Source organism: Acanthochromis polyacanthus, chromosome 8 (assembly GCF_021347895.1).
Source record: "Acanthochromis polyacanthus isolate Apoly-LR-REF ecotype Palm Island chromosome 8, KAUST_Apoly_ChrSc, whole genome shotgun sequence".
NCBI classification, from domain to species: Eukaryota; Metazoa; Chordata; class Actinopteri; family Pomacentridae; genus Acanthochromis; species Acanthochromis polyacanthus.
Window position 1 is genome coordinate 12,454,907 of NC_067120.1, and position 25,136 is coordinate 12,480,042.

The 25,136-nt window shown below is 43.4% G+C and overlaps 1 protein-coding gene across 1 annotated transcript; it reads left to right on the forward strand.

Annotated features, from left to right (window-relative positions):
• The first annotated feature begins 1,709 nt into the window (after positions 1 to 1,709).
• On the forward strand, positions 1,710 to 22,919 carry smad6b (SMAD family member 6b). The gene is made up of 4 exons (XM_022190071.2): positions 1,710 to 3,413; positions 6,305 to 6,361; positions 8,281 to 8,358; positions 22,015 to 22,919. Exons 1-4 carry the CDS (start codon positions 2,624 to 2,626, stop codon positions 22,554 to 22,556), a joined length of 1,467 nt encoding a protein of 488 aa, XP_022045763.1. The 5' UTR covers positions 1,710 to 2,623; the 3' UTR covers positions 22,557 to 22,919.
• The last annotated feature ends 2,217 nt before the right edge of the window (positions 22,920 to 25,136 follow it).

Below are 25,136 nucleotides of genomic sequence, written 5' to 3' on the forward strand. Positions count from 1 at the left end.
TTACATTTCTACACTCAGTTGTAAACCAACCTTTTCAGCATTTGTCTCTATTCCAATTCTTAAGAAAAACTAATTGAAAGCCCCCTTTCAAGTATGTTTCTATAATGACTTTTTGGAGAAAAATCTGATTATGTATTGTCTGAAATACTGATGTCAATGTACGTAAGCTTCAAGAATCCAGTCTCGGTGAGGCTGTACTTCACACCTTTATCCACCCCCCACTAGTGGGAGTCACCAGTGTAGTCACTTTTCCGGCACCTCACTATCATTCTGCTATCAGGCAAAAAAGGCTTGAACTTGTCTGTATTTCTTTAAACCAGTTGTAGTGGGCAGAGCTATACAGTTAAGGATGAGACTTCTGTGTTTCCTGAAAGCAGTGGGTTTGTCGTGGAGGAACATTTCCATGCAGGAAGGTGAGCACTGTGATTAAAATGGACAATTTAATGCAAAAAACAAGCAGAGCTGAGTGTCTGGACGATCCAAATCCTCCGCAAAACTTTCAGTTTCATTTCCGGTCTTATAGGTTGGAACTTCTTCTTGTTTCTCCTGGCTAAGAAACTGTAACACAGAGAGAGCATGGAGGGGAGGAGACTGCCGACTGAGATAATCGACCAATGGCAGGCTTATACCGGCAATCTACATCAGGTGAGTCAGACTACTATTGCATCAACACCAATATAAACCTGCAGTAGCCTCCCAAAAGCAAATAACAGATCTAATTGTTGTCGTTTAAGCACAACAAAGCCAGAAAACCACAACTATCTGGCTCTGGGCACGAAACTGACCCGAGTATAGACTGTGCCATTTGGAAAATGAATATCTTGGCAAAATTGTCAGTGCTTTTCACATATACTTTTCACTTGTATTTGTTCAATTTATGGTATTTCTGCGGGTTTTTTTTGTTTTTGTTTTTGTGCTGTACATACAAGCTAGAATACTTAATTTAAAATGAATATCTTGGCACAGTTGTTGGTTCTTTCTACATTCACATTTGACTACATTTGTTCAGTTATTTCAGAGATTGTATTTGTGCTGCACATAAAAACCAGAATACTTGATTATTCAGAATGGAAGTTACTGCGATTCTAGTGCTATTTATGCACATATTGTGCTATGTATTGCAGTTTTGTCATCATTACAGATTACTACAGAATGGTATACCCTGTCAAAATGCTAAAATTAGTGCAAAATCTTCCAGTCATTCTAATTCCAGCAAAATTTTCTTTAATTTATCTATATCTATATCTATATATCTATATTTATCTATATATTAATGTGTTTAAGTCAAAACAGACTTGCTGATGACTGGCAGTCTGTGATTATTCTTGTCTCTACCATGTCTCGTTTTCCTTATTTTGTCTTCAATCTTCATAATCCCCTTAAAGCTTATTAGATTGGCCAGTATCCATCATCTCCATCAATTTCCAATTTCTGTCTGAATATAAATGTGTTTTGAAAAGAAGAGAAAAATAAACTGACTTTCTAGAGGAGCAAATGAACAAACAAAAAATATCCTATGCTTGAAAGTTCCGAGATTTCCTGTTTTTCCCCCCCACACTCAAACTAAACTTACAACGAACGCAGCGTGGATGTAAATAACTTTTAGCAACTTTGACTTAAAAAAAAACGAGAGGTGGGAGTTTCGCCTTTAAGAGTTAAGAAACTTGAAACCTTGTTTGCGCAACAATCAGTGCAGCTCACAGCCGCCAAAGTGTCTAGACTAGCACATGATGGTAGTCAGCCAATGGCTCCACCGCTCTCCTCGGGGGCCCCGTGTGTGTGTGTGTCTGTGTGCGTTTGTGTGTGTTTGTCTGTGAGCGTGCTTGTGTGTGTGTGTGAGGAAGAGGGGGAGAGAAAAAGAAAAAGAGCGAGAAACGGAGAAAGAAAAGGGATCTGAGCTGCAGTTTGGTTGAGATCTGAGCAGAGGAGCAGCAGCGCTTTTCAGCCCCGGATTGATCCTCTTCATGTAGTTTCAACTCGCATGGATATTTTTGTTGGGATTTTAAAGAGGAAAGAAAAAGAAAAGCCCGAAGAAGTGCACTGACATCTCAAGAAGACGGCGAGGATCCTGACTTTTCTGGTGCATTTTCTTGGGATTAAAATCACATCGAAGTGCCTCATGCCCTACGTGCCGGTGTAAGAAAGTAGATCTGAAGCTGGTTTAAAAGTCGGGAACTGATTCAGGCTGCAAGTTTGCCCTCTCGGATCCGAAGGCTGCTTTGGATTATGTTACTGAGCGTATTATGTTATGTTATTATGCATTCTACTTTTTTTACTCGTTCGTAACAAGCACATAAACAGTCCATTCCGCAGCGATCCTGGATAATCAGCCACAGTTTGAGCCGCTTCGCTTTATTTACAGTGTGATCGGTTCAATGAAAGCCTTCTGATCGGAATGCTGCAGTGCATTTATTGCGCGGTTTTGTTGTTGTAGATGCAACAAAATATCCTTCAGTCTAATGTTGCGGTTTTGCCACCAATGCTCCTCAGTTGGCTGTGCATGCTTTGCACGGCATTTCACCGTCATTAATGTTTTGCAACGACCGGAGAAGTGTATGTAACATTAGGATATCCGTACAAGAATAATAAAGGAAAAAACCCTTATAGATTTTCAAGTTGTCGTATGTTCAGGACGAAACGCTCAGGTCTTGTGCGGCGACTCTGGAGAAGCCGTTTGATCCCAGATAAAGAAGGGGAAGATGGAAATGGCAAAACTAGTGAGGGCTGTAGGGACGATCTGTTCGGCAACAACCCAGAGAAAATTCCCAAAACGGAGTTCAGACCGATGACCCCTAGCGGGTCTCTTGTAGGGGACATAGGGGGTGTGTGCCCCATGGAGAGCAGCGGCTTGGGGGTCACCTCGGACCAAGATGGGGGAGCGGTGTGCGTCCCGGAGCAGGGGAGCCCCCGCTCCGCGCAGGACAGCGAATGCAGGACAGTGACGTGCTGCTTATTTAAAGACCGGGACCACTCCGAGCTTAGGGGTCCAGAGACGGCTCAGGGTACCAGGGATCCGGGGTCGTGTCACTTCGTGCTGCGGAGCCTCGGACCGGGAGACGGAGGCTCTCCCGAGGCGCAGGAGACGATGCCACGCACGGTGTTAGAGCAGGAACTGAAGGCGGCCACATACTCGCTTTTAAAGAGGCTAAAGGAAAAGGCGCTGGATACCTTACTAGAGTCCGTGGAGTCCAGAGGAGGGATGCCGAGCGACTGTGTTATGATTTCCCGGACAGAGTTGAGGTTGGGCGGCCATGTGGCATCCCCACAGCTGCTCGTGTGTAAACTGTACCGCTGGTCTGACCTCCAGCACTCGGCCCAGCTCAAACCGCTCTGTGAGTGTAAGAGCTTTGGGGCCCTGGACAGTCCTACAGTATGCTGCAACCCCTATCACTACAGCCGGCTCTGTGGGCCAGGTAAGGTCCTCTGACACGCACTGCCTTTATGTTGTACCTCACAGGCCTGCACAGATAAACACTGCACACCTGGGTGTATTGTTTTCTTAAACTTTCTTGTCTTTACCGGTTCTCACTGAGGATGCATCTTCACTTCTAAATATCCATTTGATCTGTAAACATGCAAGCAAGTCCTGCAGAAACAATCCAACAATTTGGCTCATTTGTTCCTTTTGCATGCCAGATTTTACCCCATGATTACAAAGTGAAAGGTCGTATTTACATTTGCAAGGCAGAAATAAGCTTTCCCCAATCGTGAAACTGCAAAGGTTCTTGAAATGTGCCCTGAAAATCTTGGGTGTTTTCTCTGTCTGATGTTGTTTGGCTTACTTTGATACACAGAGGTAGAAGAAGGCAGGTCGTTTGACTAAATAGTTAATGATTACCAAAGTCATCCTTATTGCAAGGTGAGCAATAATAATGCGTCTTTGAGCAATGGGTATGAACTGAAAACAAATATGACTGTTTCCTGTTATTTTGATGATACCTTGAGTAAGTTACCACTATTTGTTGGGGAAAAAAACATGCAAAATATTCCATCAGTTTAATATTTTTGTCACTTCCTGTCATTTTAGTGTCCTAAGTGGTAATATTTGAATAATTTTATGCTACCAGAGCATCACTCCCATTGGCCTGCGACATCTGGACCTTTTGATAAAGGAGTGTGTTTGTTTGGACTGTGGCCCTTTCAGTGCTTCCATGTATTCCCTAATAATACACAGTACATGACAGCTTTAGCGTGTCTCCATATGTCACTGCCTTCAGTGTGATTGTCAGTACAGACATTTTCAGCTCTTCCCTCTGTTTTGAGTTCATGCCAGAAGTGTATGGCATGTATTTGTTTAGACTCATTCAGAGGTTTGGACTTGCTGCCATATGTCAATTTAGTCGGTGTGTGGTAGAGGATTGAGCTTTATTTCCACAATCAATGAGCTATCTATGGCAGAACCTCCCTGACCTATATTAAACAGATTAAATTTTGGCAGGGGGTAGGCCTGTGATTTGGAAAACCTTAAACGCTGGGCCAATCGACCCCGCTGACCCGATGACAACGCCTGGTATCATGTGTAAAGATGCAAGCGTCAGTATTTCTGTCTCCTCACTGGCACAGGAGGTGGATTTTCCATAACATCCATGTTTACTAGAGCCAACTGGCTGTGACAAGCACTTCAAAGTCATAAGTCCAATAATATCAGAATTCATACCGAGCAAATGTGGGAAACTGATGTGGATTTGGCCCTCTTGTCATAGCACACTGTCTGAATTGATCAGAAGTGATTATATAAAGCTCCAAGTTTACTGACAAACCGTGGCATTTTTTGGTTTAAATAGAATGTGTTTGATAGGACATTTGTTCCATCTGCTGAATACGATGTGAGGCTGTGTTAAGCACGTTTTTTCTCACTTAAACTACCAAGATGAATTGTAAGGAGAGGGAGAGAGGCACATACCCCATATTGGGACTAAGGCTCGTAGTAGACATAGCTCACATGCGCTCATGCGTGGCCCGATAGAGCTGGTATTTCTTTCACGCTATTCAAGAAGGGGGGCTTTGAATCAAGACCTTAATCGCTGGTTTTGACAGTGTTTGTAAATGGGAATGGAAGAAATATAGAAGAAAACAAATCAGTACATGGGATAGATTTTAATTTAGAAACAGTTGTATTCTTTGTAAAACACAGTGGAAAATATTCCCAACAACTGCTTTCATCTAATACTAATCATAACAAAATGCTGCTCTGTTTTACATAAGTGCTTTTAAAGGTTAAAACAATATCTAATGTAAGGCAGAGAGCTTGGATTGAAGTGCACAAAAACTTTTCCCTTTTATTTTGCCAGGCATTATACTTTTCGAATGAGATCAGTTTCAAGTTGCGCTTTAAAAGCCCTTTTGTCCTGAGGAGGTCCCCTCATGCTATTTAGGTGAAGGAGTGGTGATAATATACAGTTTGCATACTACTGGCGCCAGACTGACTAGCTGTGTATCTGAGTGACTGAGTTCAGATCCTGGCAATTACTGCCGCCACTCTTAAAGGACCCGCTGCTATTATGCTTTTCTCCTTCCCATTTTCCCTGTAGGCGAGGTCACGGTGAGCTCACAAAGTTTTCTTTCCTTTGTGCTTTCCTTCTTGTGCAAGTTATTTTCCTCATTTCTTCTCCTTTTATTAGATAAAATGAAGGTCCTGGAACACAATGAAGTCAAAAAGCAGAGATTTACTTGTATTTATTAAACTACTAACTAAAAGTTATTGTTAGTCTGTGGTCATTGTCGCCACTGCTGCCGTTAAATAATATGTGCTTAAATAACAGAGACAAATGAAACAAATGTTTTCGATTGGCTTTATTAGCTTTTTAACTAGCTTGTGAACAAAATGATTTTGTAGTGCAGACACAAAGCTGTAAGCGTTGAGATGTCGTCTGCTGTCTCCTCTGAAATGGAACTGTTGAGTTATGTGTTTGAGCTTCTGTTGTAGCTTTAATTTGGATGTGTATGTGTGGCATTTTATTTTTTGCCTTTATTAAACACTTTGATCGTATTGCATGTGCAAAATTCTGTGTAAAATATAGAATACAAGATATCTTACAGTTCTGAGCTGGTTAACATTTACATCAGTGTCAGAAGCTTTCACCTTCTTCACACAGCTTTCTTTCTTACATTACATTAATCCTTTGAATCCAGCCATTGTTTTATAAATGTCAGATTGTTCTAAGACCTGAGATAGTTCATTCAAATTGTATTTACACATGACTGACCTATGCTGAGGAACTTGGGTGTCTCTCTAGCAGAGACTCAGTTTCACCCTTCTTGCTTTCCTTTATTAAGTTATTGACGTTACTGTTTTGTGTTACAGAGTCACCCCCACCCCCTTATTCGAGGCTTTCCCCTAATGAAGAACACAAGCCACTGGGTAAGTGACAAACACACAGATGTACTTTGAAACTTGCGCTCTATGTCATCCTCAGTTATTGATCTGGATACTGCGATTAATATTTGCTTTTCTTTGTTGTGAATTGTCCAATATAAGTTGATTTATTTCTGTTTTTTTTTTCAATTATCATACCTAAAAAATGTTCAAAGCCTTTAAATGGCAAATTGCACGGTCAGTCTTTCGCTTCTGTTTGGTCTTTTTGAACAGGAGGAACATAAATATAGTAATGTGGAGAATTTTAATGGCTGTAATTGGGAACCGTGACTGAGAATGTACATGGTAGCTTTGAGATGAGACCAAGACCAGCATGTGGCATAATGTCAGCATGCCAGCTAGAGCCAGTGCAGATAGTAATGTGTGGGTAGTACAGGTGCATTTGAAATTATTCAGCACTGCTCAGTCTGCACGTGTTTGCATGCTAAGCACTTTCCGATGATCTAGAATTTGAGTTGAATCATATAACTCAATCAAGACTATGAATATGAAACCTAATCTCCCTGATGATACCTATGTAATTAATCAGCCTTCTCTTTTATTGTTCTTGTTTAATCACTGACAAGTACTTAAGGCTGCTAAATCATTGCAAAACGCAGTTAATCTTCAATAATGATGCTGGGCATTCTGCGGCTGTGAGGCACATGTAAACCCCACCTATGCAGGTGTTCAAGCTCGGTAGCAAACATGGCAGGTAAACAAGCTGTCTCAAACGCTAATAGAAGAAATTATTTCATCATAGCACACAGACAAAAGTTTAAAAGGTAGTGCCAAGACACTTAAAGTTCCAACAGACAAGTTTACAACTTGTGGTGCTGCAAACTTTCAAGGATGTGGTAGAAAAAGCTACATTTCTTGAAGGCAAATCGGACATTTGAGAACTACAGCTGACGAAAACCTACGTGTTGTTTTCAAAGACTTTCAGGAGGACCCAATGAAAGCAGAACAAAAGTATCCATAGAGACTATAAGAGGAACACAAAGCAAGCAAAATCTGCAGAGCTAGAAACCTTGTCACACTCATAGTTTTGACACAAAAGCACATGAAAAATACAAGAAAAAATGTGAACAGCCTTTTGAATTCTGGGTGCATATCGTGATGAAACTAAAGTGGAACCATTAGAACCCATGGATCCGCAGTACGTCTGATGTAAGAAACACAACAAAGAGAAGGAGCTATTGAACCTGACCTCTTTGAAATACCTGGTGATGTTAAATAAAGATGTGATACCTTCAGTGCTGAATTGGAGCCTGGTAATCACTGGACTCCCCAGCAAGACAATGATCCCAAGTCAGTCAAAGCTGCTCCTGGAACCTCCTTCAGTGGCTGCCTCAGCCATGGGTTCAAATCGAACTGAACATCTTTGCTGGGATTTAAAGAAAGCTGTGGCAGCACAGAAATCAAATATTAGTGAGCTGGAAGAATTTGCACATGAGGAAAGGGATACAATTCCCTGAGAGAGTTATCAGGAGGTTGTGAGACTACAAGAAATTCCTGTAGGATGTGAAAATAAGAAATAATCCCTTAACTGACTTTGGGGGTTGAATTTCAATTCATCTTTTTTGTCTTTAGTTCTGTTAAGCTCTCAAAATCACTCTGATAGTCTGTATTAAACTTTAATTGACTGAGCTTTAGTGAATATGTTTAATTAAACTCAATTTACATTACTAGACTGTCTTGCAGGTTAAGGGATTTGAATATATTCTGTTCCAACTGTTGCAAGCGTAGTTAACATGTTCTTCGCTGTGGCATAAACCTGTTCTATTAATTGCTTTTAATTTGATATGAAATGAGAATAAGTACCATAGATAGCCTCTCTGATGACCTGATGATCAGTAAGAGTGCGAAGCGGCCATTGCCACTGTTAATAGATGAGGAGTTAATTTCTGTTTTGTCCCCCACAGATCTGTCAGACTCCACATTGTCTTACACTGAAACTGAGGCAGCCAGCTCACCAAACATCACACCGGGGGAATTTTCAGGTGGGTGTTGTTTTTACAACTGTCACAAGTCTCCAAATAAGGAGCTCTGAAATTTAGAAAAGAAAGATTACTGCAAGGCTCCCATCTCATAGGAGCCGGCCTGTAAATACTGAAGTGCCTTGTCAAACAAAAGCTTCTATTTCTTAGAGAACTTGAAATTGTGGAAAAGTAGTTGGTTTTTCTGACTTTGTTGGCACTTTGGGATTACTGGATGGTTTTGGATGGACAGATGCTGTCTTTGTGGTTGGATAAAGTGCAAATAGAAGTGAGTATAGGTGCTAATCATTTAGTGATATTTATCAAATGCTAAATTTCAGCTGTGTATCTCTCTTCACTTGTGGTGTATGTGTGAGCAGCTGTTTGACGTAGTAATGCTCGTATAGTGACACATCAGCTAGCGCAAGCACCTTCAGGTATGAGTGACATTGACGGTTTGAGTAATAAAGACATACATTACTTTTTAATTACGATATACATGTCTTCCATGCTGATGTATTTGCTCATGGTTTCCCATGTTTTTGCACAGTTGCTTATGTTTAGATATTTACATCTTAGCATACAGCATCTAATCCGAATAATTCCATCTGTGAATCATGGCAGTAAATCCCAGAGCTTAAAGTGTTGCGTCGCCCTGTTTTTCTGGCTTTGAAATGGTTAATTTAAGCCCAGATGGAAAAAAAAAAGAAAAGGAGTGTACTTTAACAACAATTCAGTGCTGTTCTCTGCATAGATGTTGAGGGTATGACGGTAGTTTCAGATTTAAGTTGTACTTCTTTCTCATTAAGAACCATTACAAACGGTCCGAGCCTTAAAGATAAAGGTTTCATTGTGAGCGGTGCAGAGGTTCAGTGGGGCGTGTGCATTGGCTTCAGAGCTGGCCTCCCCTCCTCTGTTTTTCTTTCAGAAATATTTGAGTGGGATCAAACTGTAATAAGATCCAAGCTCGCTCAGAAACACACACAAGCGCACATAGTTGTCCACATGCATGTGCGCAGACACTCACACATACAACTCTATCTAGCCTGGCTGTAAAGTGGGCTGCAGGGAGGGGTGGGTTCACGGAAATGGAGTTGCTCCTGTGAATGGGGCCACACCAAAGGAGGCGAGTAGAAACAGTCCTGTCCTCTGATTTGAAATGAAACACTCCTTTCTCGCGGCGTATAGTGAACATGCCTCCCCCTTCATGCTAGAGCCACAGCCAGCATGCACAGCTTCATGTGGACAGGGAGTCTGAGCCCTCATTTTGGGCCTTGCAGGGACCAGCATTTCCTGTTCAAGGGTCTGCCATGGCTCAAAGGCCTGGACACTGAGAAGTTGACATGGCTACCTGGCAGTGAAGTATTCAGTCAGCAAAGGCCCCCTCCTCCCCAGCACACAGGCTGTCACCACCTCAGCATGGCCTGGCGACACTCCCTGAGTCAACAAATGAGGGGCTTGTCAGAGCGCGCACCACAATTCCTCAGAGACTCTGGTGAGGGAGGATCTAGACATGCTAGGCTTTGGTTTCTTCTAACTGTATTGCTGTTTGTACAGGCCGAGCTGGATCACTCTGCATTGAGTGCGACCCGCTCAGCGGATTGGACTTGGGGGGAAAAAGAATGACCAGTGCTCTAGAGGGTGTTTTCCATTTTGTGGGCTCATTTGTGCAGGAAGCTTGTTTCTGAAGTTGGATTTGTTGCATGATGGTTCTTCAGTTGATTGAAACTATTAGCATCTTGTCAGTGATGCAGACTCACCAACAGGAATTTGCTCTTGTTCAAAGCGTGTACCTTCATAAGACCAAGTGCCTGAAGGCCTACTTAGTGTAGTTCTGCTTTAACAGGCCTGTAATACATATTGTCAAGTTATCCTGTGTTGAACACGCTGCTGACCTGGAGATGACTTTCCCTGTGAATCCCCCTCCAGCTTAGGTAGGGAGAGTATCTGTGTGTAACCAGAGTATGTATGGGATCCAGACTCCACCCCTCATGGAGGAACAAGTAAACCTCTTAAAAGCAAGTCTGGGGGGCACTGAGTGGATGAGGTGTAATCAAATAATCAACTGCAGTTTGCAGCCCAGGGCTACAGAAATACCCACTGAACATTCTTCTGCATCACACAATGGCAGAGAAACTGATCGGAACTGTTTGACGTGCTAGATAAGCTTGCTTTTCAGAATATATTCAGTAGAATTTGAATAGGAGTTCTGCTTCTGCTTCAGACTACTTAGTGCCTTATTAATATGGGATATGCCATTAAATCAATACACCGTGTTTTGAAGTTAATGTAAGAGTTACGTTTAAGTGCAGATACATTTATCGGATCCCCCTGACTCAATCTTGCAGTTGTTTAACATGTTTGAATATTCTTAGTCATGCATTCTTGAAAAGCTTCCCATGTGTACATTATTGTATCAGTATCTTGTGTAATATTCATACCTTAAGATCCTATATGGCCACAGACATTTGGACCATTTCCGGCGATTTATAAAGGTGTGATTGTGTCACAATGTTAGGCAACCTGTGAGGTCAGTTTACATCACGAGTGGACCCAGATTTAAAGTCTGTACATTTGAGAGTAAACTTAATTGGGGTCAACTGATGATCAGCCTGGCTGGTTTTCAAATCCTATATTCTGTATTTTTCCAATTATAAATACATTTCAAAATGCACTACTTTGCTTCTGGTGTAGCTGCCTTTTCAATCTGTGGTCACCCTCTCAAGCAATCTGATTAGTTGCACATTGCGGATAAAAGCTGATCAACACTAAAGAATAAATGTTGAAAAAAAATCTCTTTTTGATTAAAACATTACTTGCGTAAAACAGAAACAAACAAAAGCATTTCAGTGAGGTTTTCTGTTGAAGTTTATGTTCTTCTACATTTTGACAACAATGCATTTTTACTGCACCAGTACCAAACTTTGGTTATCAGCATCAGTCGACCCTAATATCCTTGTACTGTGTGTGAGTAAATGTGCTTTTGCTGGTGCTGCCCTCCCAGTCTGCCTGCACACCCGTTTCCTCACTGCCTGGGCTGCGACGTGTGGACATCAGAAAGAAGCCCTTTGAAGCAGGTCTCATTGCTTCCTGTATGACTGTCTGCGGGGGTGTTTCTACACATTGACTTTATTATGTCAGTCACATTGTCTCTGACATTGGGGGCTCTTTATGTTTGTCACTGCTTCATTATAATGCTGTTCTGGCCAGCTCTAAATGTGAGGAGGCAAGCCAAGATGTTTTTTGTGCTATTAAGGATTGGACTGGCTGGAGATGCATTTTTTCAGAGTATTACAGCATGTGTTGGTTCCCATATTAACAACATTTATGTACTATGAGTGATGCAGAACTTCCCTCTGGTTCAGACTGTTATAAGACCATGGCTCCACTCTGCCGACATTTATCAGCCATTAGAGGTTGTGTCCTCAATCAACCCAGTGGAGTCAGCATAACGCTTTGTGTACACGCCTGTGTTGGTGTGAGTTGGATGGGCTCCTTCTGATTTGTTGGGTCAGGTGACCGGAGGACAAGCAGAGTTGATTGAGTCACTACCCTTTTTTAATTTGCAAATGAAGGGAAGTTGAAGGGAGCAGCACTGGAAAGATTGAAAGTTGCTAGACGTGGATTACACAGAGTGCTGTAGCGCTTACTGGAGGAAAGAGGGCATCAGTAGGTAGTCAGTGTTCCCACACAGCAATCATACATCGCTCTTCTCGGTCTGCCTGTCTGTTTCTGCTGGAAAGACCAGCGCTGTCTCTCTGGATGTCTCGTCTGCAGACAGTCACTGTGTCAGGTCCGCTCTAGTATTGACTCATTCTTCCAGGCAGAACAAGGTATTTGTTAGATAGATGGGAAAGGCCTCATGTAAATCAGAATACTGAGGGAATTTACGATGTACAATTCACACGTGCTGAGATTCTGACTAGGCACTTGTAAAGCTTTTGTTTATATATTTTTAAGCCTATGTTTCTTCCTTAGTGGCCTAGTGTAAGTCAGGGTACATACTGACATTCACACACGAGCAAAGCAAATTAAATTGTGCAGTCAATACTAATCACAGCTTGCCTGTCTGTGTCAGGAAGAGGCGAGCGCCAAGCATCAAACCACCCCCTCTGTCTGTGTCAGAGACGGTGGAAATGCATGGAATAATTAGACAGTCTAATCAAGGCATGTGATGCTCCTCTTGATTGAAGCAGATTAGACTGGACGCATACTTGTTGATCTGACTTTGAAGGCATGTGATTCCACTTCTGCTAGGATATAATTAAAACACACATCTGAAAAGATTTGGGATTGATTGCCTCTCTAAAAGTTCCTCTAATGTCACATTGTGTTTTATATTCTGTTTTCTGGTACATTCGATCGTCTATTTATTTCATTGCAGTGGCCTCGGATGGTTCTTTTTTCTTTTGAGAGCTTATATGTAATCACAAATGAGAAATTGTAGGTGTACCCATATGAACACTAATAGCTGCCATCCTACATTTCTATCTGTTGTGCAGTATATACAGTAACTCCCGCTGCACAGGCCTCCAGCTTTCTTGATGCAGCAGCGGTACTCTGACACTCAGACAGAAGCATGTTCCGATGGAGCTGCATCAGCATGTTAGCTATGTCCCCCTCCCACCTTGAGGCATGAGCCCCTTCCTCCATTCTGCAGACCCCAGAGTGATGCAGTCCGGACTCATCTCCCCCTGCAGCCTGGCACATGGCCTCAGGTTTCCACCGCAGCCCTGAGCCTTCCCAGCGCCTGGCCGCCCACACTCCCTCAGGAGCCCGAATGCTCCAGGATACGGGATGTGGAAATAATGTGACTCGAGTGCTTCCACCCTGCCTCCCGAAATCAGGTTTTGCGGATTGTTTATTTGAGGGGAAGGAGGCCTCAGACAAACATCCTGTTTTAAAAAGCTGCCTGGGTTTTGTAGCAGCGCAGAGCGGTGAATTGCCCCTTTGACAGCGGGGGGAGACTGAGGAATGTTGAAGAGAAGGCCAGCATCTCAGGGGACATGAGGGGGCTCTCCTCACCCGTTTGTCATGTCCAGTTTGCAAAGTCCATTTTAAGCTGGGGTAGGAGGATTGTAGCTATACATCCTGAAGGGTCTTGCGCTCTATTCTCTGTGTAGTGGTGTAGGGCCTGTACCCACAGTCCTCGTCTCAAGTATCCGTTCCTGTCCTGGGAGGCTGGCTTCCGTTTCCCCTTACGTAACACACATACACATAGAAAAAAGAGCCATTGATAAGAGCGATAAGGCCATTTTTCATTTTCCCTTTCTCAGCATTGTTAGACTGTGGAGTGTCACAAATCTGCTTTCAACTTTTTCTGGCTTGAGTTGTGACATTGAGGATTCTCAGCAGAGTCCTCCAGAGTGTGCACGGCCAACTGCTTCATGAATATAAGCTTTGGTATTGTTTATGGAGGGGTGTTGCATAGTTGTAGTTGTGCAGATGATATAATTGCAGTGTGGTTTGTTTCTCTTCTGTGTACAACAAGGTCCTCTGGCCCTTAGATTAATATATTTTACTTTTTGTTCCAGGTTTTTGAGTTGGAAAGTCCTCAAGATGAGAGGCAAGCTAAGATTTACAACATTACTAGCAAGCCTCAAGTTCATAGTAAATGAATCTTCCCTGTGTTGGCTGTCTGTGTAGAACAGCAAAAATATGAACTTGAAGTAAGCACTTTTTTATCATCTTGAATTTCCAAAAAGATGGAAAGATGTCACTCTGAGATTTTTTTTTTTTTTGCCTTGATTTGTTCTGAGAGTTGATTTTGAGTCAGAGCTGCCACCACAGGTCCTAGATGTGGTGAGGTAATGTGACCTCTACGTGCAGAGTGAAAGCCATGCTAATCTAAAGCAGTCCTTGGAGAGGCCTGAAACCCCTTACATGTCAACAGAAACTAGCCTGCTGAGCTTAGTATTTATCTGTCTCCCTTTGGCAAGCCAGTGTGGTGCCAGTGCTGCTGGGTGTTTGACTAACTTCTGAAGGGCTCACAGATAAAGATAAATCTACAGCTTCGTACACGACTGCGAGTCTAAGCTCACAGTGCTGCGCTTGTCATTCGACTTACAGAGTGTACTGTGCTCATTTGGGAAAAGGTGGACTGTGTTTCATTTTAGGGCTTACCACACAGAGAGAAAGTACAGTTAGTAGAAATAACAGGAGGTGTGCTCAGGTGTGCTATAATTTTTGCCCCATATTCTACCTTAGCAAACAAAGTGAGTGAGCTAATCTTGACGTGTGCTCAGGGAGGGCTGCTGTTGCCATCTTCACTCCCTTCACACCGCAGCACAGCACCAGCCTCCACCAATAGGGCCATTCATTCAGCTCAGGGCACAGGGTTACAGCAACAAATAAAGAGTGTGCAATGCCATTAAAAATGTAAGGAATGTCCAACTGTTAGTTTAGCATTTTAATGTGCCTCCTCTCAAAGCTGAGAGGGGGAACAATACTCCATTTGAGCTGGCCTCTGTAAATGTGCTAGCCTTGCATCGCTTGGCATACAGGAGTGAAGGAGGTGCCAGTTGTGGATGCTGTTTTTATTTTCTGACCATTTTACCCACAATTATAAATCCAGACACTGGCCTTGGCCAGGTATGATTTAGGCCAGCTATGATTTAGGCCTGTGGCCTGATTGCTAGCGAAAATAGATTTAGGATTTTTTCCCTTCCTCCCCAGTGGAGCATTGACAGTTGTGCCTGAACCTATGGCTGTCAGTATTTTTAAAACTCAGAATAGCCAGTGCATTCTTTGAGCCTCCAGAATGCTGTGTGTGGATTAACTGTAGGGGCCCATGTCATTCGACATCTCTACACAAGCCTTTTACAGCTGGAGGGAAAGGATAGAAGCTGATTGTTGATTAACTGTAAACTCTCACTGTATCAAAGCCTCGTCATTTTTCTCTTTATTCTAGTGTTGTGATTTTCTTCCTCTTTTCTTATCTCGAATGTAATCTCCTAAAGCTTTATCTTCATTCCACTCCCTTGTCCTAACACAGGGACAAGAATCATCTACATAATTTGGAGCCTTTGATTTTGTTCCTGAAAGCTGATACCCTTTAAATGTAACTAGAAATCCATTATACAAGTACAACTTTGACAAAGCAAACTTATCGAGGATCAAGTTTTTGCAAGTAGTAGTTCTTACAAGTTGTAAACATGCTTATGCAAAAAAATCTCATTGATTGTGTTCCGCAGGGAAAATGATATTTACTTTTGTCATGCGTGTACTTATCTTTTATTTGTGAGCATTTCTAAAGTCTTGGCGGTGTGGCTCAGTACGTGCAGTCAGGCTGTCGCATTTCAGGGTACGGTTTAGATTAGAGGTCTGGCTGTAGCTTCCCCCTCTTCCCCTCTCTGTGACTGCCAACACATAATTTACTTAATGAAATCCTGCCATTCCCTTTAGCTTCAAGATTTTTTGCAGATGTTGACAGGGAAGGACTTTGTGAATTATTGGAAATGTTCACTCCTGCATTTTTAATGAATGTCTTGCTTGTTGTGAACGGGCTGACTTGTCGAAGATGGGGGAAACAGTTGTCTGTGTTTGGGGAGCTGGTGTCTGGATGCCCGCGGTGGAGCAGTGTGGGTTACAGCCGAGCAAGTGTTGTGATTGAAACAGAAACTCTGGTGCCGCATTATCCTGACAGAACACATTCTTCTCACAGACTCTGATCCACTGGGCCAATCAATAGAAAACCATTGTTTGAACAGTAACTCTGTCCATCATAGCTGCTCCACCTCCCAGCCCCGTGGAAACCAAATACCTACCTTTCGCCTTAAATTAGTCAGACTAATATAACTCGTAATAATAGAGTTCCTTGTTATTGTTCATTTGAAACCAAGCCTTCAGCATAGCTTGAGAATATACGCTAACTAAAGTCTGTTTCCTCCCTCAGCGTAGGGTCTTTGCTTTTCACAGAAGAAAAGTGTGTCAAATCTAAAGAAAAATACTAAATTAAATATTAGTTTAAAAGTCTGCATGTGAGAGTTTCAAACCACCCAAACTTGCTGACTTGACATGTGATTTGGTGACAATTCACCAAGAACAATCCTTAACAACGAGGAAGAAAGCAACTTTCTTGCTGCCCTCCCATCCCCTACAGTCCTAACCAGAGTAGGAAGTTCTGAGGCACAGTGAGGGGAGGGGTTCAGGAATGTGCAGGGTCTCCTCTACTCAAACGCTCCAGCCTACTTGGCTCAAACCTCCCTCACACACCAGCAAACAAACACATTCATACACACACGCACACACACAACACTCCAAAAGATAGGTTGTACGAGGAGGTGAAAGAGCGCAGCCACCCAGCAGGATGTTCACTGAGTGTTTTGCTTTCGCTGCTCTCTCAGACGTTGCCGGCCTTTGAGGCTGCCTGTAGATATGACATATTCACAAACATCCCCCGCAGCTTTCACAGAACTTTTTCATGCCCTGGAAGGCTCTTGTAGGCCTTACTTGGATCGCCACCATCACTTGTGCTCTATGTCTCTGACACATTGCACAGCTTTTGGAGGAAGTTCGGAGGAAATGAGCAGCACGTTTTCCTCCCCTGCAAAAAAATAAAATAGAGCCTTCTCCCTCAAAGCGGCAGTGTCAACGCGCCCAGTCGGCTCCTTCGCATTAGCCTCCTTAGCTTCCTGTGCTTTTTACACCCTCTGTTGTTTATTGATTTAATTTATGGATTCTGTTAGTTATCTGTTATCAAGGGTACAGCACTTTTCCTCCCTCATGGGGTCATCCCGAAACAGAAACAGAGGGAAAGTGAGGAGGAAGTGGGTGACAATGTAAAGCATTCCCATTGTGACCAGCAAAGCCTGGTGACTGGATTCAGTTTCTTGGGCCTCAGTGTTTTCTCTCAGCATATATCTTTGTCTCTGCATCTCTTGCGCTCTCTCAGCACAGAAAGGCCATACCTCAGGGAGAAAAATCCATAGACATGTAAGAGCAGCTCCAGTTAGCGCGTCTGTCTGATAAAGCCGACTTTGATGGCAGTGATAGTCCAGACGCCAGCCTAAATGTGGCCTGCTCAGGGGTTGTAGTCAGCCTGTGGGAGACATTGTCTACAGAATTAAAGCCATACCATACTCTGAACGGGAGGAGGGGGAGGCCTTTGCTTGAGTTCCACTTTGCTGTTTGGGTGTAAAAGAACGTTAAATCAAACAAATTTTAGGAGCTCGGGGTGAGGGCAGGCAGCAGAGGACAAAAACAAAGAATTGATTTGAAATTTTCACACATACAACCACAGTTTACACACACAATCCTCAATCCCCTCCACCTCCAGCCCCAAAGCCTAGAGCCTATCAGTTCATTGGTCGAGTCTAATAGCTGGAGGGGAATCTAATCCTTGGCACAGGATGAGAGACTCCTGCTCTCCTCCCCTCGACTGCGCTGCGTAAAGAGACTGGCAACAGTGTTTTTCTTCTTTTTTTCCCCTCCTCTTCAGCAAAGTTTCGGAGGAATGAGTGCGTCTTTGCTCCCTACTCTGGATTAGGAAAGATGAAGTATAATGGGGGTGGCCCCGGAGCTTGGTGGGTAGATGTTAGCACGGAGGGGAAGCTGTTGTTTGTCTGCCTGTCCCTGACACTCGGCCTCCCATTCATCTCACTCCAAGGCTGCGGAGCTGTGTTTACCCCGGGGCAGCTCTTTTCTGCTTCTCCCGCTGCCCTTTCCCCCCCCTTCCTTTTCATGCTGTCTTTAAAAGCATTACTGGATGATCATCAAGGATTGCCATTGAAACTTTCAAGCCTTCATTTTTGTGTACTTAACAGTAATTATCCAGACTCGCCCTCAAGTGCAGGGAACTTGTAACAGGGTGATGTGCTTCTTTTTTTTCTTTCAAAGTAAACCTTTGGAAGAGGCTTGGGTACATTGTGTTCAACATTGCTGTATTTAAAGAAGTGTAAACAGCATGGTGGTCCTCTGTTATAACAACCTATATAATAAAGACCCATTTGTTTTGCCCATCCTCCTATTATATGTAGCTGTGGAATGCAACTTTGCACAATTATTTAATACGTTTACTGCTACTCTCCTACATCCATATAACATCTTGATACTAGTTGCTTAAAAACGCAAGGAGCTTATCAAATATAAACTATTCAAAACAGTAATAGTATAGTAGTGTAACAACCACATCGGCCAATTTTCTCGATTATTAGTACGTTTTTCTCCGAATACTTCTGTACTTTTACCACAGTGACATTTCCATTCCAAGGTTTTTCTTGTAATATCATATTCTTATATTTAGTTTGGCTTCTGTTTTTTTTCTCCACCACCCATTATCTTCATGCTCTGTCATTTCTCAAAGAGAACAATAACTAATGTTTTAACTGGACTACTAGCAGCTGACATTTCACTCCTTTCTGCAGAAACCTGTGCTGTTTGCCATCTAGCTTCCAACAAACTGATATAAGTCTGCGTTTGTTGACAGATCTAATGTCCTGCTTTTGATACTCCAAATCCGTCCAATCAGTGAGGCCACAGGGAAACCAAAAAATCAACATTTTCTCACCGTTTCCATGGAGCTTGTGTAGTGTTGTGGAAATCAAACTCTGACCACCAAATTCTCGATCTTGGAACAGCGCTTGTTAAATATCTCTGTTTACTGTGTGATTGTGCTTGTGCATGAGGTACATGGAGTTACAGGCATTCAAGGCTGCTTTGAACCAACTGAAAAGTGTGGGTTTGTTACATTTTGAGTGTTTAAATCTGCATTTCTGGATGCTTAAAGGAAAGATTTTTTTTTTAAATTCTCTAACATATTTCCTGTTGGCTGTGGAAACGTTTATTGTCCAAATACTTGCTACAAATTTATGTATCTCAACTCTTCTGATACCAACACAGTGAGTCTGGTTATGTAAGGCATTAGAGTTCATTAACTCCTTCATGTGCTCAGATCTTTGCCCCAGGCTGCAGGAACAGGAAGCGTAGCGTCCGTACTGTGGCAGCGTCCACTGACTCTGAGACTGACACTAAGAGGAGAGGCTTTTGAGAATAAAATAACAATAATAACATGCGCTACTATTCTAATGGGTAAACGGAGCTGTTAAAAGGTGGCAGGGTTAAATGGATGCAGAGCACCAGTAATTGCTCCCAGTCGTCATGGCTCCACCCTGAGCAGACCCTGTGAAAGGCCCAACATGGAGTCTAAGAGATTTGGGTGTCCAAGTTGTGGTCAGAAGGGAGGGAGACACACACCCTCCCTTCACCGCTTCATGTCTGAACTTTAAGGTTTGGTCTGAGCCTTGGGCTGTTGTGTATCTGCATCAGTTTATGGTCATATACTACTAATTAAACTGGCTTCATACTCTCTTATATCAGTTCAGGAAATGCAGATAAACATTTACAGAACATCCAAATACAGGTCTGGAGTACCGAAAGCTAAAAGTCATCAGTTTGGCGCTCTAGCATGTTCAGGAAATCAGAACTTTGTAGAAATAATGTCATGACATGGACAAAACAGATGATGGCAGCAGTGAAAGCTGCTAAGCTAAATGAGCTGAAACTCCAGCTGTTGGCATGTGTTGTTTCTTTTTAAAAAAAAACAGCATTTTGTAATTTAGTGAGCTTAATGTAGACGAGCTCTCAGCCCAAAAGGCCCAAATTCATGGTAAAAACACAAACATGCTCGCTGATTTTCTTCCCCAATCCAAACAGACACATGTGCGCAAAGGCACACGTAGACACTAAATACAACACAGAAACAGGAAAAGGCCTGGCTCTTGTTGTGCTCATTGTCTTCCGCCAGGCTCAGACTTAACATTAAATACATTTCTAACCTTTGTCCCGCTCTCTCCTCTTCCTGGTCCTCACAGCCTCACTGGTTAGCTTTGTTTCAGTGTATGTGTGAAAAGTAGATACTATTGACCAAATTGTTTTTGCTTTATTCTTTTCATCCAGAAAAGAGGAGATGGTAGCCATTTGGTCTTTTGTGTTTCTGTGCACAGTTTCAAAGTGAGTTTACCTTGATGTGTGGGCTCCATTTGATTTGAGACAATAGAGGGCCATAAACGAGTTGGGGCTGAGTTCTTTGTGTGGCCGAGCCGTGCTGCAGTAAAAGCTGAGCTCAGAGTGGAGGAGCTGGAGTGTGGAATTCACTAATGGCACATGCATGTTGGGGCCCCTGAAGAGAGGGGGTCATTTCAGCCATCAGTGTGTGCGCAAACACACAGAGAGCCTGTCTGCAGCTTCCCCCCACCTCCACACATCCCCACTCACTCACTCTTTTCCTCCCCTTCCACAGCACAGAGAGCCTTGAACCAGCAGGCGTTTTGTCTGTGCAAGTCTGGTCAACGTTTTTGCTAATCTTTGTATAAACTTTACTAGTGTGGGTCACTCAGCAGAAAGGTTTAGTTGGGTGGGAGGTGAACAAGGCATTTTGTTGCTGTGTGGATCTGCGATGCTCCACCTTAAAGGCGTTTGTTAATGGGGCGGGCGGTCATTAAGCTCTGAGAGCAGAGAGACTGAAAGGAATGGGGCCACAGGCCCAGGCTTTAAATCCTCTGTGCCAATAGACTCTCTGAAGCAAAATAATGGCATCACTCTGTGTGTGAGTTAATGGGAGCTGATAGCATGAAGGCTAGGGGGTCAGCAGGTCATGGGCTTGTGCTAAGTTGTCAGGGAGCTGAATGCCGTCCCTGGGCCCACAGCAGGGGGAAGAGCTGGGAGGAGGGGGAGGGAGACCCCCTGCCTGGCCCTCTCCCCTCACCCCCTCTCCTGTGGAATGTGAGGAAGATGAGGGAAGAGGAGAAAGGGGCTCCCTCATTCTCCAGGAGGAAAGGGTGAAGAGACGGATGTGAGATCATGGAACTCTCAGCGTGTTTTATTCTTTTTCTTGCACGTCTTCGGCGTCTGTCCTCTCCTCGTCCCACAGCTTTTATGAGCAGTGTAAATGTAGGACAGCGAGGAGCAGAGCACACTGAAACAGCTTCTGAAAGTAGTCAGCAGTGTGTGCGTGAGTGTGTGTGTCTCTTTGGTATGGTGAAGATCGAAGTCTACCTAGGGAGACATAACTCACTTTGGAGTGCTGAGGGCTGTCACTGAAAAGAGTTCACAGACTGCAGCCATGAAAACTGAATTAAGAAGCTGATTTACTGGACAGAGATGTTCAGGAATGAAATGCCATCTTTGTTCTACTGTAAAAAGAAAAAAAAGTTGTTAAAACACGTGTCTGCAAAACAGACTTTTCAGAAAGTTGTGACTATACTTTGAATCCATCCCCTATTCCACATATTGTACCAGCAAGGACTTGTTTTCCTATTTTAAATGGGTGCATATGTAATCTTTATTTCATTTAAGTAAACAGGATCTGTTTTGAAAGTGTGTGTGTGTGAGACCAGGAGTGAGTGCCTTTGCTGGGTGGTCAGTGTTTAATCATGACAGCGCCCTCTGGAGGCAGAGTGGGGGTGTGCAGGTCTTCAGATGGACTGACCTCACTACACCCTCCACCCCCAGGATATGTATAGTAGTGTGTGTGTGTGTGTGTTGGACAGACATGCATGCAGTGGTATTTATACAAGGCTTAGATTTCAATACAGTGCATCCTTCAGTATTTATAGTGTAGCCATCTGCTCTGAACAATAAAAAGAGATAGTTAATCCCTTAAAACTCAAACCTTCCTTTTTGCTGTTGCTTTTACTTTTGTTTATCATTTTGTTTAATGGCCGTTTGTTCCATCTCTTCTAGATGCCAGTATGTCACCTGATGCCCCTAAGCAGAGCCACTGGTGTAACGTGGCGTACTGGGAGCACCGCACACGTGTGGGTCGCCTCTACACAGTGTATGAGCACTCCGTCAGCATCTTCTATGATCTACCTCAGGGCACGGGCTTCTGCCTGGGCCAGCTCAACCTGGAACACCGCAGCAGCACCGTTCAGCGTACACGAGGCAAAATCGGCTACGGCATCCTCCTCAGCAAAGAGCTGGACGGCGTTTGGGCGTACAACCGCAGCGAGCACCCCATATTTGTCAACTCCCCCACTCTGGACGTGCCGAACAGCAGAACTCTGGTGGTGCGTAAGGTGATGCCGGGCTACTCCATCAAGGTGTTTGACTATGAGCGCTCATGCCTCCTGAGGCACACCACGGAGGCCGACCTCCTGGATGGACCCTATGACCCCAACAGTGTGCGCATCAGCTTTGCTAAGGGTTGGGGCCCCTGCTACTCAAGACAGTTCATCACCTCCTGCCCCTGCTGGCTGGAGATCCTCCTCAACAACCATAGATAACACAGATGGACCCCACAAACTATCCCAAATATCATCTACCTAGATTTAATATAAAGTTTTATATATTATATGAAATATATATTATACTTGTAAATACGGAGTCATTTTTACAATGTAATTATTTATGTATGGTGCAATGTGTATATGGACAAGAGGAAAAAAACGGAAAATGCACTTTGGCTTATATATATTATATATATATAAATATATATAAAAATAAAGAATCTTTCAATACCAACTTGAGAAATTATACAGCAAAATTAGGATGAGCCTGGATTTGGTGTATAGTTTTCATATACTATTAATATCCAGACAAAAAGCTAACACCATTCACACATTGATAATAAAGTATTCGCATAATGATTCTCTTTGTTTGGTCTGAAACATTAGCACACATTCAGTGTTTCTCTTTATTTATTTTTACTGTATCTTGACATCAGTTTCCTCAACACTGCTCTACCTGTCTGATCACAGATTGGAGTATACTGCCATACATTGTACTAACATGTTACATATGTAATTGTGTGGCATTTACCGTTTAGACCAGGGGCTGGGAGACTCTTTTCACTGTCAATCTGAGAGCAGATGGTAAAACTCGGGGTGTAATTTGCTCGCTCAGCTTTTCCATTAACAAAATGATCAGAACTGTCACGAGGCAGTTTATTCTGAATGGTGGTTGTGAGGAGAAATGTGGTATCTGCTTTAGTTTGTGCTGAGGAGTTTAGTTTATTAAGATTCCACAGACAACCGATGATATTTATATTGCAGTAGCATCTACAGTATTCGGTTCACAACTAGAATTTTAGGCAAGCTAGCTCTGATCCAGATGTCCTTGAGGTCCTAAGGAGCCCCGGTAATGATGGCTGAGAGGAGATGGTGTAGTGGAGAGGACAGTGTGGGAGGAAATGATGAAACTCGGTCGCAGCAACGCTACGCTAGTCCTTCCAAAGGTGATCCCCCTTCAGCACATCATCACTGCTTCATGGTCTCAGCTCAGCTCACAATGGACGTTGTTGTAACTGACCAGGGATGCAGCACCCTGAAACCACCACAGTGATACTGGAATGTATGCAGAGAAACCAAGAAGTTTTACAAGCCTACTGGAATCTTAAAAACTACAGCCAAGCTGGATGTGGTTTAGCTGGCTTCCTTCATAATTGCTGGTATTGGGTTGTCAGGTTGGCGGTGATGGTAGCGAGAGGGGGGGAGGGTGCAGAGGTCTCTGCCAACATTCAGCAATAGAGGCATTCAGTGACACTCTGATTCTGGTTTAATGAGCACTGAACTGTGCAGTTACAAGGATGTGTGTGTGTGTTTTTAAGTGGGTTCTTTGAGACATCGGAACTGTTTGATGGGCTTTTTGAAGTTTGTGAATAACGTGCTTCGAGCAGAGACAGTGAGAAGAGCTTCTTTCAGTTTGTCATATTTTCTGTTGAGAATTCTGCTTCCCGATTGTGTGCTGTTGAGTGCTGCGTCTCCGTCCTTCACCTCCATAAAGACTCAGACAGCCTCCTTCAGGCCTGCTGTCTGTCTGGAGCCAAGACTGTGCAGAGTTCAAACAGCAGAGAGGAGTGGCTCCACTCCGCCTCTGTCTCTGCCTCTGCTCTCTTCCCTACAACTGGGGGCCATTATCCTGCTCCTTTGTGTCTCTGTTATGGGAAAAGGGCCCACATCACCACTGGAGAGGAACTGGCAGACAATTATATGGGGTGGCGAGGAGCTAAGACACATAGTGAGCAGATTACACAAGCCACCACAGAGCGTATGAGAGGGGGCCTAATTAGACAGGGCTGGGGAAAGGCCAAGCGACAATACACATCTACTGTGGCTGCATCTCTGGGAAGGCGCCTGCTCCGCTCTGCTCCAGAGCTGGAATAGTTGTGGCAGGAGGACTGTAACTCTGGGCAAGATGGAGGAGAGAGAGGAAAAGCCATGTAAGCAGCTTTGTGTGCTCCACGAGCTCAGGAATGGTATTGATTATCAGGCCGCAGCCCTCAATCGTTTTCTGGAGAAGTCTGTCGTCCCCAAAAAAATGAGACGCCATTTTGTTCCACTGAGCTGTCGTTGCAGCTTTGCATTGATTGTAGTCGGACATTAGAGCGAAGACAACACAACAGTCTACCTTTTCACAGCAACACGCTATATGCGGGCATCCGAGCAATTGTGTTTCGGTGCACGTTGTGAGTTTTGTGCTGCTTTTTAAAGCTCTGAATTTCGAAACCCTGTTATTATGGCTTCTGTCCTGCCAAAGCCTCAGTACATTCCTCAGACTGTAGATTCTTGTCTGTAAGCTTTTCTGGTTCTCCATGCTCCCAGTTGGAAACAAAGGAGGTCTGCTAATTACAATTAGGCCACAGGATTCCCCAGTTCTTCACTAAAGGTGAGCACACCTGTGAGAACATCGCCTGATTAGAACTGACAACAAATGAAGAGCAAGGCCTAATATTCTGTAGGTGTTCTCCCAACAGACGAGAGTTAAAACAGACATAAAAGTCAGTTTTAAAAAGTTAGGTCATTTGAGCCGGGCAGATGTGGGAATACCGCAGCTTGCTACTACTGCTGATGACCCCGTCCTGCACA

Bases quoted from the DNA above. Each gene is read 5' to 3' on its own strand.
- smad6b (XM_022190071.2), top strand. From the start codon at position 2,624: ATGTTCAGGACGAAACGCTCAGGTCTTGTGCGGCGACTCTGGAGAAGC. The intron at 3,414-6,304 runs GTAAGGTCCTCT...TTTGTGTTACAG, and splicing joins CAGCCGGCTCTGTGGGCCAG to AGTCACCCCCACCCCCTTAT. The intron at 8,359-22,014 runs GTGGGTGTTGTT...CATCTCTTCTAG, and splicing joins CACACCGGGGGAATTTTCAG to ATGCCAGTATGTCACCTGAT.